This window comes from Schistocerca piceifrons, chromosome 5 (genome assembly GCF_021461385.2).
Source record: "Schistocerca piceifrons isolate TAMUIC-IGC-003096 chromosome 5, iqSchPice1.1, whole genome shotgun sequence".
Classification (NCBI taxonomy): domain Eukaryota; kingdom Metazoa; phylum Arthropoda; class Insecta; order Orthoptera; family Acrididae; genus Schistocerca; species Schistocerca piceifrons.
In genome coordinates, this window is record NC_060142.1 from 337,007,896 (window position 1) to 337,023,543 (window position 15,648).

Here is a 15,648-nt window from a genome sequence, read left to right on the forward strand (position 1 = left end):
GAAAGCATATGCTGGAAGGTGTTAATACTACTGAGCCATAAGATAAAAAGTCATTGTCACAAAATACTAACATGAAGTGTTTGCAGAAGAATGGAAAAACTGGCAGAAGCTGATGTTGGGGAAGATCGGTTTCAATTCCGGAGAAATAGGGTAACAACTGAGTTGTGTTGATACTAACCAGACAGGTTATTAGTTTAGAGTGAGTTTTTGACAGTAGTAACAGCAAGACAGTGTTCGAAATTTTGAAAGTATCAGGGATAAAATACATGGAGTGAAAGGTTACTTACAAATTCTGTGGAAACCAGACTACAGTTATAAGAGTTGGGGGTGATGAAAGACAAGCAATTGTTGAGAAGAATGTGAGATAGGTTTGTAATGATTTCCTGATGTTATTCAGCATGTATGTTGAGCAGGCAGTAAAGGTAACCAACTAGAAGAAATAAAAACTTTGAGGTTTGCAGACAATATTGTAATAATGTCAGAGACAGAAAAGGACTTGGTAGAGCAGCTGAATGGAATTAGAATGTCTTAAAAAGAGTTGGTAAGATTGACATCAATAACAGTAAAACAAGGGTAATGGAGTGTGGTCAAATTAAATCGGGCAATGCCAGGAGAATTAGACCAGAAGACGAGACACTAAAAGATGTAGATGAGTTTTGCTATACAGGGTGCAAAATAATTGGCGAGGGCCAAAGTAGAAAGGGTGTGAAATGGAGACTGGCAAGAGCAAGAAAATCATTTCTGAAAAAAAAAATTGTTAATATCTCTTGTTAGGAAGTCTTTTGTGAAGGCATTTGTATGTAGTGCAGTGTTGTATGGAAGTGAAATGAGGATGACAAGCAGTTCAGATAGAAGAAATCAGAAGCTTTTGAAATATGAAGCTGTAGAAGAATGCTGATAAGATGAGTAAAGTGAATAACTGATCAGTAGGTACTGAACTGAATTGAAGCAAAAAGAAATTTATGGTACAACTTGACTAAAGTAAGGGATTGATTGATAAAACCCATCTCAAGGCATCAAGGAATTGTCTATTTGGCAATGATGGTAAGTGTGTGGGATAAAATTGGAGATCAGTAATTAAGCAGGTTCAAGTGTATGTAAGGTGTAGTGGTTATTCATAGATGAAAGAGCTTGCATAGAATAGACTCGCATGGAAAGCTGCATGAAACCAATCTTTGGACTGAATACCACAACAATTATGTATTATCAATCATTATTTCATATTAAGATGATATAATTGATATGATTTTCTTTTACTGTAATTCTTTTAAGTAAAGTGTAATCTGTTATAAACATATACAAAATGTAAATAATGCAGTGGCTTTCTCTCAGGTAGCTATTATCTTTTTATATGATACATCATTGTTTAGTGAATATTTGTTACACCCAACACTCAGCTCATTTTACACTCAAATTGAAGTATACAAGTTTTAGGTTTTGAGCTATTTGTAATATACAGTGGGTGTTTAACTCTTCATTAATGCCTAGTAAACTACCTAATAGACAGCAGACACAAATGATATCAAACAAAAAGATACCAGTTGTGATTTACATTAGACTAAAAGAGCTGGTTTGACAGAAAACATTAATTACTTCATTTGTGACAGCTTTGAATCGTTATAATCTCATCCCTGTGCAGGGATAAAGCGTCAAAAAATTATTGTTTAAAAGTAAGTTTAGAGCTTTAATGAGTAATGTAGTAGCAACTTCTGACACCAAATGTAACAGCAACACCAAAAGTAGTGGGAAGAGGGAGAAGGCACCTTATTAATACTTATCCGAGCTTTCCAAGTGATTTATTGTTTACAACTACAGTGCCACATTCCCCTCGGTCTGCATCATTGGGTCCCACAATGTTGAGGACACCACTTTGCTGTCTGTGAAACAGCTTGGTGCGGAATGGCTGCCTCAGTGACCCGTGCAACACTCCGCTGTATGTCGGCCTTGTATAGCCGCGACTCAGGATGCGCTGGCAGTCGACTCGGTGGTCTTCATCCCTGCGTCAGCGGCGTTCGCTGGGAGCCGCACTGCGTGCTTCTTCACCGTCGTGGTTAAGATCGCAGTGACAACAAGCGCCCACGATCCGGCGTCCGAATCTACGGCCCTTGCCTCGGGATGGTTCCAGCATGTGTTGGGAGCCAACAAGACTGCCCGCAGTAGCAAGTCGTGGCGTGGCCCGCCGCTGGTTGGCTACGGACCCTGCATTGGCCTCAGAGGGTCAAACCAACGACCTGCCGTGGACTGGAATGCTGGCACCCCATCTGCTGCTGTGTGTAGCTGGTGGTGTGATATGCCCCGCCGTCCAGGAGAGCTGTAACACTTGAATGCTTTGTTAGTGAACTGGCACCTATTTACATGTGGCTATGCACCTCTGTTTTGCTAAACGCGCCACTCTGTGTCACATACTCATAACACTTACGTTGGCCAGTGGGCCTCTTCTACCTGTGACTTGCGCCATACAAAACACTGTGTGTACTTTTTCCGGCAGTTTTATGCCCCTGTAGCCTCCATTTTACTATGCAGCTGCTGGTGAGCATAACTCACTGTAAAAAGGCCCGCGCCTGGCTGTAACTTACGCGCTCAAAAATATTGCACCAATACTGACTTTTCCTATCCCGAATGGTAGTTCCACTACAGTAACTAAACGGACAATAGCAACAACAATCTCTATCCTTGTGTGGCAATTCACAGTTATTCAAAAGTGATTGTATGTTTATAGTTTCACTTTGTTGTAAGATTACTGACTGTATAAGGGAAACATCATGCACCAAAGTTATCATAAAGGAGCTGTTGTCATGTTTGAAAAGGATTTTTATTGGTATGTTTGTAGTATTTTGGTAATTAGTCTGGTTTTATACAATATGAGCAGATGTGTGGTGCACTTTGTACACATGTAAAGAATAGCTGTTTTTATGTTACCAAGAGAAGCATGTATGAGCAAAATTACTGTTTAATCTTGGTTTGATTAAAAAATGATAAAATAAAGTTACATTATATGAGCTATATCACTCTTTAATCAAACAAGAATAAAATAAACTGTCATTATATTGTTCTGTTGCCACATACAATGACTAAATCAATGTTAACTCCAACTATAATTAGCTTGCAGACAACTGCCTCATTGTGAGTTATTGCTGCTGGGTGGGAATGTGGATCTTTCCTTGCACGGATCATAAAGTTTTTCTCACCTACTTTATATTATCGCTGCTCACTTAGCACTGTTTTAGCTGAAGCTATAGTGAAGGAATAGGTAGGGGCTTACAATTGTAAAACAACAATAGAACAGTACAAGACAATGTTATTTGTGGTTGGCATGCTTTACATATAGATGCACCCACTCAAGGGTTAACACAGAATAACTACCATTTATTCTCCAAGATGTATTACGTATATTTTCTTTATATATTTGTATAACAAAGTAATGAATGGCACAATTGTAAAATTATATTGTCCTCAAATTATACAGTTCAAGCTCCAGACTGTGTATGGTCAACACAATCTGAGATAACACTCCGTTAAAGTTTGTTGTGCTTATACTAAACACCATGCCACAAATTTCAATGTTTTATTGCATATTTGGTGCAGTAATTTCTGCTGTCGGTATTCTTATCTAATATTTTTTGTTCTTCCTTACAGTTATGCGACTTACAAGACCAACTTTATCAAGTCCATTAATCGTGACAAGTGATGCGAAAGATCTGCCAGGAAACCTGTTCAACAATGATCTGAAGCATGACATTACTTCTGTATCAAGTGTTGAGACACTAGCTGCTGGACAGTTTCTCCTGTTACCACAAAGTTTTGGGTAATTATTGATCTTGGTTAACATTGTGCAGCCTGCTCTCATAAAGTTTTGTTTCTTGTGACAATCAGGACTACTTTTTTTCAAACTGTACATTGACATTTTTAAGTGTGCACTTGTATGCATAGTTAATTATTTTCATGTTCTATTTGTCTTACCCATAGTATCTCTACATCAACATCTACATACATACTCCACAATCCACCATACGGTGCGTGGCGGAGGGTACCTCGTACCACAACTAGCATCTTCTCTCGCTGTTCCACACCCAACAGAACGAGGGAAAAATGACTGCCTATATACCTCTGTACGAGCCCTAATCTCTCTTATCTTATCTTTGTGGTCTTTCCGCGAAATGTAAGTTGGCGGCAGTAAAATTGTACTGCAGTCAGCCTCAAATGCTGGTTCTCTAAATTTCCTCAGTAGCGATTCATGAAAAGAACACCTCCTTTCCTCCAGAGACTCCCACCCGAGTTCCTGAAGCATTTCCGTAACACTCACATGATCAAATCTACCAGTAACAAATCTAGCAGCCTGCCTCTGAATTGCTTCTCTGTCCTCCCTCAATCCGACCTGATAGGGATCCCAAACGCTCGAGCAGTACTCAAGAATAGATCGTATTAGTGTTTTATAAGCAGTCTCGTTTACAGATGAACCAAATCTTCCCAAAATTCTACCAATGAACCGAAGACGACTATCCGCCTTCCTCACAACTGCCATTACATGCTTGTCCCATTTCATATCGCTCTGCGGTGTTATGCCCAAATATTTAATCGACATCACTGTGTTAAGCGCTATGTTACTAATGGAGTATTCAAACATTATGGGATTCTTTTTCCTATTCATCTGCATTAATTTACATTTATCCATATTTAGAGTAAGCTGTCATTCTTTACACCAATCACAAATCCTGTCCAAGTCATCTTGTATCATCCTACAGTCACTCAATGACAACACCTTCCCGTACACCACAGCATCATCAGCAAACAGCCGCACATTGCTATCCACTCTATCCGAAAGATCATTTATGTAGATAGAAAACAACAGCGGACCTACCACACTCACCATCGAGGACAACATACTGGGTTCTATTAGGGGCACAGAGACAAACGCTTTGCGGAAGTCAAGGAATATGGCATCTGTCTGATACCCTTCATCCATGGTTCGCAAGATATCATGTGAAAAAAGGGCGAGTTGCGTTTCACAGGAGCGATGCTTTCTAAAGCCGTACTGATGCATGGACAGCAACTTCTATGTCTCAAGGAAATTCATTATATTTGAACTGAGAATATGCTCGAGAATCCTGCAACAAACCAATGTTAAGGATATTGGTCTGTAATTTTGAGGATCCGTCCTTCTACCCTTCTTATATACAGGCCTCACCTGCGCTTTTTTTCCAGTCGCTCGGGACTTTATGTTGGGCAAGAGATTCACGATAAATGCAAGCCAAGTAAGGAGCCAATGCAGTAGAGTACTCTCTGTAAAACCGAATTGGAATCCCATCAGGACCTGGTGATTTATTTATTTTCAACCCATTCAGCTACTTTACCCAGGGATGTCTATCACTATGTCTTCCATACAGGAATCTGTACGAGACACAAACGGCTGTATGTTTATACAATCCTCCTGTGTGAAAGATTTCTCAAATGCTAAATTTAAAATTTCAGCTTTCATTTTGCTGTCTTCCATTGCCAGGCCAGACTGATCAGTGAGTGACTGGATGGAAGCCTTCGACCCGCTTACCGATTTTATGTAAGACCAGAATTTCCTTGGGTTTTCAGCAAGATCTTTTGCTAAGGTATGACGGTGGTAGTGGTTGTGTGCTTCGTGCATCGCTCTTTTTACAGCAGCATGAATCTCTACTAACTTTTGCCTGTCCTCATTCTCCCGATCTTTCTTGTACCGCAAGTGCAACTGTCTTTACTTCCTGAGCATTCTCCGAATTGCGCTGTTAAACCACAATGGGTGTTTTCCGTCCGTAACCCACTTTTTCGGCACATACTTCTCCAATGCGTGATTTACGATGTGTTTAAAATTTGCCAGTAATTCTTCCACGTCCATCGTTCCGGATTCATTTACTAAGTAGGATGCTAACAACTGCTTATCTGCTCTTTCTAGTAAGAATACTCTCCTGGCCTTCTTGACCAACTTTTTAACTTTCGTAACCATAGTCATAATGACAACATCATGATCACTAAACCCTGTTCCAACACAGGTCTGTACGTGGCTACCAGATCTAAAATATTTCTATTACGCGTTGGCTGCCAATTTAGCTGCTCAAGACAGTTTTCGGATAATGTGTTCAAAAGCAATGCACACGACGGCTTGTCTGTACCAGCTGTAATGAATCCATAGACATCCTGGTCTATACTAGGTAGGTTGAAGTCGCCTCCGACTAATATAGCATGATCCGGGTACTTCTGCGATACAGAATGTAGACTCCCTTTCAATGATTCTAGAACTGTCACGCTGGAAGCTGGTGACTGGTAATAACATCCAACAATTAACTTTATATCTCCTAGCCCTGTTAAACGTGTCCAGATAACTTCACAATCACACTCTACTTCGACCTCAGGACACAATATTTTTGTCAACTGCAATGAAGACACCACCTCCTACGGTGTCTAATCTGTCTTTCTGATACACGTTCCAACCCTCGCTAAACTATTTCAGAACTTCCTATCTCAGGGTTCAGCCAGGTCTCAGTCCCGAGAATAATTTGTGCGCTACATGCTTCGTGAAGGGCAGTAAATTCAGGAACTTTATTCCGAACACTCTGAAAATTTACTGCCAATATCTTGATAGCTGAAGTGTCTTTACACTGAGCGTGTCCGGATTTCCCTGCCTGCACGTCGACTGCTGAGTGTTCATCAGGACACCTCGCACTACTGCCTAGCCTAAAATCCCCCATGTGCATGCCACTAGTACTCTGCTAACCGAGTAGCCACTTCCTTTGTGTAGTGCACCCCTGACCTATCTAGGAGCGACCTACAATTCCCCACCCAATAGCGCAAGTCTAGAAATCTGCAGCCAAGACCGTCACAGATTCGACGAAGCCTCTGGTTGAGACACTCCACTCGTCTCTGAACCAAAGAACCCCAATCCACTCTGGGAATGATGCTGCAGATAGAGCTCTGCTTGCACCCTGCGTGCGAGGCCAGCGGTCTTCACCAAATCCGCCAGCCGCCTGTACGAACTAAGGATCACCTCAGAACCCAAGCGACAGGCATCATTGGTGCTGACGTGAGCAACTACTTGCAGACGACTGCACCCCATATGCTCGATAGCCGCAGGCAAGGCCGCCTCCACATCTTGGATGAAGCCCCCCAGCAGACAAACCAAGTGCATGTTAGAATTCTTTCCAGCCCTGTACGCTATTTCCCTAAGGGGCTCCATCACCCGCCTAACGTTGGAGCTCCCAATAACCAGCAAGCCTTTGCCCCCGTGTGCCTGCTCGGGCCCTGCTGAAGGAGCGGCCACCTGCCCACTGACAGGATGAACGGGCGAGGCCAGGCGGCCAGCCTCCACATTGACCCTCCACCTCAAGCGACTCGAACACGTTGCAGTCCACCACTCACCCTGAGGTGAGGGCGTCCCCAACGTGCCGGGTACACAAGAAGGTGCCTCAGCAGCTGAGTCAGCGGATGCAGCAAGCTACACCTGAGGTGTCTCAAGCGACGCGCCAGACCCTCCGCCATCGCTGCACCTCGAGGCAGCAGCCTGAATGCGGCTGACCGTGGCCAACAGCACGCTCAGCTGCTCGCAACAGATGAAACAGCAATATGTGACTGCATAGTTGGGTCACCAGCACTAGATTGAGCTGCGATGTATGAACAATTACTTATGATCAAAGCAATCAAATGACCATGACTACACCACTATGCAGATATTACAATGCAATCCTACCCCTGTCTTAGTACAAATGACAACCGCCTATGCGATGTTACACTCTACTGTTATTAAAATTTGATACTACCCCTTTCTAATCCAAAAATACGCAAAGTTCCAAACAATTTCACCATGCAAGCACACACACACAAAGTAATTTGAATTAAACGTGCGGAACTTATACGAAAAACTGAATATATGACTAGTTTCTGCTACTGCTGCTTGCACATGTCACTCTGCAAACACAGATGAAACAGCACTGGCCTCTGTCTGCTGCTGACTGACTCTACAAAATAAACTGAAAGCACTGGCTGTCCAAAACAAACAACTGACTAACAACTCTGCGAATTTATAATTTACAGCTATCAATAAACAATGTAACTCCTCTCAAATACGAGAATATGCAAGGATTTTATGTAATTAAATATGCAAGTGCACACACTCGGAAAGAAATTAAGAATCAAACTACAAAACAAATATGAAAGCTAAATATGCGACTCCCTGCTGCACTGATACTTCACCAGCGGCTGCTCAAAGCTCTCATTAAGATGTGTGTCTGTTTATATCACACACACATACAGTGAAAAGGGAAGGTGAGGGTGGCATTCAGAGCACAGGTTTCCTTCATCTATGAGTAATTTTCCGTTCCACATTATTGAGCTCACTGCTGTACTTAGGAACAAAAAAAGGCAGAGAAAAAGCCACTATTTTGTGTTCTGATGACTTACTGTATTGTTGTGCATTAGGCGTTAATGGATAGGTAGGTATAAATGGATTTTTGTAAAAGGTGATCTGCACCCCTGCACTGAGGAGTTCATTCACAATTAAACACACACACACACACACACACACACACACACACACACACACACACACACAAAGGTGTTACAAAGAACAGTTCAATTGAACTGAAGTCAGTATTCCCAAAGTACAACCCAAGCCACATCAGAGTTCAGTCTATTACAAATAAAGGACACCAGAAAATACCATGTTAGGCAGGATAATAGCAATCGCAGCACCATGAAGGCCATCCGTGGGCTGGTTTGTATGCCAGAGTCTGGTGTGATCCCTTCAGACAGCATACCTGAGGGTCAGAGCCATCTGAATAGTGGGGCCATAATTGTAAATAGTAATAATGTTGCACCAGTACTCATGGTGACTTTGGGTGGCACCTTCCCTCACCTCCCCGCACCCCTCACCTCCCCGCACCCCTCACCTCCCCGCACCCCTCACCTCACCTCCCCGCACCCCTCACCTCACCTCCCCGCACCCCTCACCTCACCTCCCCGCACCCCTCACCTCACCTCCCCGCACCCCTCACCTCACCTCCCCGCACCCCTCACCTCACCTCCCCGCACCCCTCACCTCACCTCACCTCCCCGCACCCCTCACCTCACCTCACCTCCCCGCACCCCTCACCTCACCTCACCTCCCCGCACCCCTCACCTCACCTCACCTCCCCGCACCCCTCACCTCACCTCACCTCCCCGCACCCCTCACCTCACCTCACCTCCCCGCACCCCTCACCTCACCTCACCTCCCCGCACCCCTCACCTCACCTCACCTCCCCGCACCCCTCACCTCACCTCACCTCCCCGCACCCCTCACCTCACCTCACCTCCCCGCACCCCTCACCTCACCTCACCTCCCCGCACCCCTCACCTCACTTCACCTCCCCGCACCCCTCACCTCACCTCACCTCCCCGCACCCCTCACCTCACCTCACCTCCCCGCACCCCTCACCTCACCTCACCTCCCCGCACCCCTCACCTCACCTCACCTCACCTCCCCGCACCCCTCACCTCACCTCACCTCCCCGCACCCCTCACCTCACCTCACCTCCCCGCACCCCTCACCTCACCTCACCTCCCCGCACCCCTCACCTCACCTCACCTCACCTCCCCGCACCCCTCACCTCACCTCACCTCCCCGCACCCCTCACCTCACCTCACCTCACCTCCCCGCACCCCTCACCTCACCTCCCCGCACCCCTCACCTCACCTCCCCACTCCCCACTTCCCACCCCTCACCCCCCACCCAACCCACCTCTCATCTCCTCTCCCTACCCCACTCCGCATCTCCCCACCCCACACCACCCCACCCGACCTCACCCCTCACCACCCCACTGAGAAACTAGATGGTCCCACTTACGAAGCAGTCTTAAATGCTGGCTATCTTGTACTGAGCAGTATCTGTAAGTAGGTGGCGTCTCTTGCCTTTGGCTAAAATTTCATAGCACCCCTTCATATGAAAGCAAAGCTGCACAGTGCTCATAGCCAGGTAAATGTCATACAGTGATTGCAGTCACATTAACCGAATGTCACGGTTGGCCTTGCTTCTGATGGGGTAGAATATACCAGTGATGGTATTGCAATAGTGTTAGAATGAGCACAAAAAATAAGTAATTATGAATACAAAATTGCATGAATAAGGCAATTACATAAGAGCCTCGCATTACAGTACGTAGTTAAGGTAACACTGCAGAGTATACAGAACAGTCATGGAGCTCTACTAGACTCTGTGCAGTGTACTGTGCAGCCAACATATACACACATACAAAATATATGGGCAGAAAAAAATTGCAACACCAAAAATATTTAATGCAAAGTAATGAAATTTTGGAAATACATTTCTCTAAGTAAAAAACAAACAATGGAAAATCCAGGCTGGAATGTAACAATATTATGAAAAAGTTGCTACTCACCATATAGCAGAGATGCTGAGACACAGATAGGCACAATAAAAAGACACTCGCAATTAAAGCTTTCAGCCATGGGCCTTCGTCAACAATAGATACACATATGCACACGTTGGTGAGTAACAACTATCATAGTACGTTACAATTCTCTAGGTAACATATTTAAGTGATTAACATTGCAAGATCACAGGTCACAGGTTAATGTAAGTGTGAGATAAGCCTTTGAAATGTGAAACGCTGTCACATTAATAACAGGTGTAACCACCAGAATGTTGAATGCAAGCATGCAGACTTGCATGCATTGTGTTGTACAGGTGCCGAATGTCCGTTTGTGGGATGGAGTTCCATACCTGTTGGACGTGGTCGATCAATACTAGTATGGTTAATCTTAGTTGTAGATGACACTAGAGCTGTCCGATGGTGTACCTTATGTGCTCAGTTGGATATAGATCTGATTATCAAGCAGGCCAAGGCAGTGTGTGACTCTCAGTAGTGTGTGTTAGATTACAACAGCAGTATATGGGCGAGCTTTACCCTGTTGGAAAACAACCCCTGGAATACAGTTCATGAATAGCTGCGCAACAGGTCGAATCACCAGACTGATGTTACAGATTTGCAGTCAGGTTACATGGAATAACCACAACTGTGCTCCTGCTGTCATTCAAAATTGCACCCTAGACCATAACTCCATCTGTAAGTCCAGGGTGTCTAACTTGCAGACAGGTTGGTGGCAGGCTGTCAATTGGCCTCCTGCTAATTGACACACGGCAGTCGCAGCCACCAAAGCAAACCCAACTTCCCTCAGAAAATACAACAGACCTCCACTGTACCATCCAATGAGCTCTTGCTTGACAACACCGAATTCACAAATGGCAGTTGTTTGGGATCAGTAGAATGCATGCTACAAAGCATCTGGCTCAAAGGTTCCTGGAAGTAACCACTTTGTAACAATTTATTGTGTCACTGTGGTGCCAAATTCTGCTCAAAATGCTGCTGCAGATGCAGGATGATGCCTCAGAGCCATACACGAAACACAGTGGTCATCCTTCACGATAGTGCCAAGTGGCTGTCTGGAGCCTGGTCTCCTTGTGACTGCACATTCTTGTGACTACCATTGCCAGTAGTCATGTACAGTGGCTACATTACAGCCAAGTCTTTCTGCAATATCACAGAATGAACATCCAGCTTCTCATACCCTATTACACAACCACATTCTACCTCAGTGAGGCATTCTTGACTCACATCAATGAACCAGGTTCAATCTCAAGGGTCATTGACTCTCACAACCATTACAACATGTATTTAAAGCAAACTTCGTTCGATTTTTCATAGTGGCACAACTCGCACGACTCTTACGCTACTGGCACGAAATTTTATAGACATTATCTTTCACATGTAGAAACATGCCTACCAACTTTTGTGTATGTCACACATCTCCTCTATGGTGGTGTATTATTTTCTGTCTGTGTATATTGTTCACACATACCCAATACACCCCTTTGAAAAAATTTTGAATGTGACTTTCACGTGTCGAACCATATTGTTTCATTATTTTCTCAAATTTGCCCTTGTTCTAGGATTTAGTTAGTAGGTCAGCCGACGTCACTTCTGTGCATCAGTACTCGACTTTGGTATTCCATTGCTCTATGTGATCCCTAATAAGATGGTGCTTTATATCAATGTGTTTGGTTCTGTCATTAGTAACATCATTTTTAGTTCCATTTATAGCTCCCTTGTTGTCACAGAAAATCTCGGTGAAATCCACACTGATATTAGGCTCTATCTCACTTATTAGAGTCCTGATCTACAATGTGTCTTGAATTGCATGTGACATAGCAATGTACTCAGCTTTTACAGTGCTCATGGCTAATGTTTTGTGTCTTCTACAGGAACAGGATATAAGCCCTCCAATTAATCTAAAACAACATACTGTAATGGAATGTCCTGTAACTCACTTTGCCAATCTCCATCACTATAGCCCTTGAATTTTATATTTCCCATTTTATATTATCTTAATTTATAGTCTGTTGTTCCCTCTAGGTATCTAAATATCCATGTAATATTTTTCCAGTGTTTCTTTCTTGGGCTTTTGCAGAATCTACTTATAAAATTTGTGGTGAAAGCAACATTATTATTGTGACAAATAAGAAAGGCTGCGTACTGCCTCTACATAGGGTACATTTTCATTGCACTCTACATCTTATTATTTGGTTGTTAATTTGGCTCCTGGTTTCAGTGGTGTATAGGAATGGGTTTGCAGTCACTCATCACTCATACCAAACTTTGACAAAATTTTCTGTGTGTATGATGATTGGTCTATGCATAACACTTCTGTCTTCTTGTTTTTAATGTTCTTCATACCCAAGTATTGCTTTATCTCTCCTAGGCCATGCATACTAAATTTGGTTTTTCGTTGTCTTTCAGAATTGTTCATTTAATCTTCTTCTTTAGGCAGAATGAAGAAATCATCCACCCATACAGCCATTATTGTGACCCCCTCTTTACTAATTGTATAACAGATACTGTGATCTATCTTAGGCTGTTTCGTACTCATCTTTATCAAGGTTTTGTGCAGACGTCTGTTCCAGCAGCAGCCACTCTGTTTCAATCTGTAAATACTTTTCTTTGTCAAATCTTCTCTTTTCCTAGGTGAGCGTTTCAGCTTCATCTGGAAGGGTCACACATATTTCCTCATCTACTTCCCCATTTGAGTAAGCTGTCTTCCAACACATTTGGTGTGTGTGTGTGTGTGTGTGTGTGTGTTTTTGTTAAACACCCATGAACCATGGACCTTGCCGTTGGTGTGGAGGCTTGCGTGCCTGAGTGATACACGTAGCTATACCGTAAGCGCAACCAAAATGGAGGGGTATCTGTTGAGAGGCCACACAAACCTGTCGGCAGCAGTGTTTTCAGTAGTTGCAGGGGCAACTGATCTGGCCCTGTAACATCAACCAAAACAGCCTTGCTGTGCTGGTACTGCAGACAGCTGAAAGCAAGGGAAACTACAGCTGTAATTTTTCCTGAGGGCAACAGCTTTACTGTATGGTTAAATGATGATGGTGACCTCTTGGGTAAAATATTCCGGAGGTAAAATAGTCCCCCCTTTGGATCTCCGGGCAGGGACTACTCAGGAGGATGTCGCTACTAGGAGAAACAAAACTGGCATTCTACAGATCGGAGCATGGAATGTCAGATCCCTTAATCGGGCAGGTAGGTTAGAAAATTTAAAAAGGGAAATGGATAGGTTAAAGTTAGATATAGTGGGGATTAGTGAAGTTCAATGGCAGGAGGAACAAGACTTCTGGTCAGGAGAATACAGGGTTATAACTACAAAATCAAATAGGGGTAATGCAGCCGTAGGTGAAAAAAAAAAATGTGGATGAGCTACTACGAACAGCATAGTGAACGTATTATTGTAGCCAAGATAGGCATGAAGAAATGTATGATGTCATAAAAGAAATCATTCGGATATTAAGGGAGATGAAAATTTAATAGTCATGGGGGACTGGAATTTGATTGTAGGAAAAAGAAGAGAAGGAAAAGTAGTAGGTGATATGGCATGGAGATAAGGAATGAAAGAGTAAGCTATCTAGTAGAATTTTGCACAGAACATAACTTAATCAATAGTTAACACTGGGTTTAAGAATCATGAAAGAAGGTTGTATGCGTGGAAGAGGGATGGAGACAGAGGAAGGTTTCAGATTATATAATGGTAAGACAGAGATTTAGGAACCAGGTTTTAAATTGCAAGACATTTCCAGGGTCAGATGTGGACTCTGATCACAATTTATTGATTATGACCTGTAGACTAAAACTGAAGAAACCGCAAAAATGTAGAAATTTAAGCAGATGTGACAGCAATAAACTGAAAGAACCAGAGGTTGTAGAGAGTTTCAGATAAAGCATTAGGGAACGGTTGCAAGAAAAGGGGAAAGAAATACAGTAGAAGAAGAATGGGTAGCTCTGCGGGATGAAATAATGAAGGCAGCAGAGAATCAAGTAGGTAAAAAAATGAGGGCTAGTAGAAATCCTTGGGTAACAGAAGACATATTGAATTTAATTGACGAAAGAAGAAAATATAAAAATGCAGGAAAAAAGGAATACAAATGCCTCAAAAATGAGATGGAGAGGAAGTGCAAAATGGCTAAGCAAGGATGGCTAGAGGACAAATGTAAAGATGTAGAAGCATATATCACTAGGGGTAATAAACATAGTGCCTACAGTAAAATTACAGAGATCTTTGGAGAAAAGAGAACCACCTGTATGAATATCAAGAATTCAGATGGAAAACCAGTCCTTAGAAAAGAAGACAAAGCAGAAAGGTGGAAGGAGTATATAGAGGGGGTCTATACATGGTCTGGTATGATTTTTAGTAATTTAATTGAAAGCTTTGTTGCTTTGGTAAAAATAAAATTGTTTCTTTTTGTCGTGACAGAATAAATTACTATTAATCACACCAGATTTGTCGGAGAACAGCAGCAACATGCGTAATTGATCTAGCTTTAAGAAATTCTATTACCTTTTAGCGGAAAATTCGTGCGGTACTCTCCAACGTTAAAAAAGTCGTGGTGTTCCGTTCGGAGCTGGAGGCGGCTGTCTTTTCTCATTCGCGATATCGAAAATTACTAAAAAATGAACAGAATTTTTTTTTTCGGAGGAAGATCGCGCGGAGAAAACAGACAGAAGTTACATGAAAGAAACCTAAGGGACCAACTAATTGGATTTGTACGAACATATAAACGGAACTGAAAGAACTTGGAATAAATACTATAACGATGTCGTCACGACAGCCTCCTGTTCCGACAGAACACATGCTGGATCATAAGCTGCATAAATCTTTCAAACAGAAAAGATTATCACAAGTATAATTAATGAAAATAAGGTTGAGAGATTTTCTTTGAAATTCAATAAACTTCAAGGCTTCAAGTATTATATTATGAAACGGAAACTTACATTAACATGGCCACCCATTGTGGCGGTGGAGCGAATTTTTCACGATATACATTCTCGCTTGTTTGTGGCTACATATATTTTTAATCACTTAAACTCTTAACTTTACAATAAAATGATTATATCAGTATGGAGCACAATACTTTTGCGTCCGACTCGCAACACATTCACAGAACAGCTAGACAGCGGCGCGGCTCCCTGCAGAAGTAAAAATTGGCAATTGTTATTTTGAAACATAGGTGCATCGTTTTTTTACTGATCGATAGCAGCGTATAACAGTTTATAACTATCGTGATATTCTGCGCTTTTC

At 42.7% G+C, this 15,648-nt stretch overlaps 1 protein-coding gene across 1 annotated transcript in view; it reads left to right on the top strand.

Annotated features, from left to right (window-relative positions):
* Positions 1-15,648, top strand: part of LOC124798490 (trafficking protein particle complex subunit 13) — a 208,252-nt gene that overhangs the window by 59,664 nt on the left and 132,940 nt on the right. Inside the window, exon 2 of the mRNA XM_047261928.1 lies at positions 3,637-3,805. Within this exon, the coding sequence (XP_047117884.1) occupies positions 3,637-3,805 (169 nt within the window). The remainder of the gene's footprint in view (positions 1-3,636; positions 3,806-15,648) is intronic.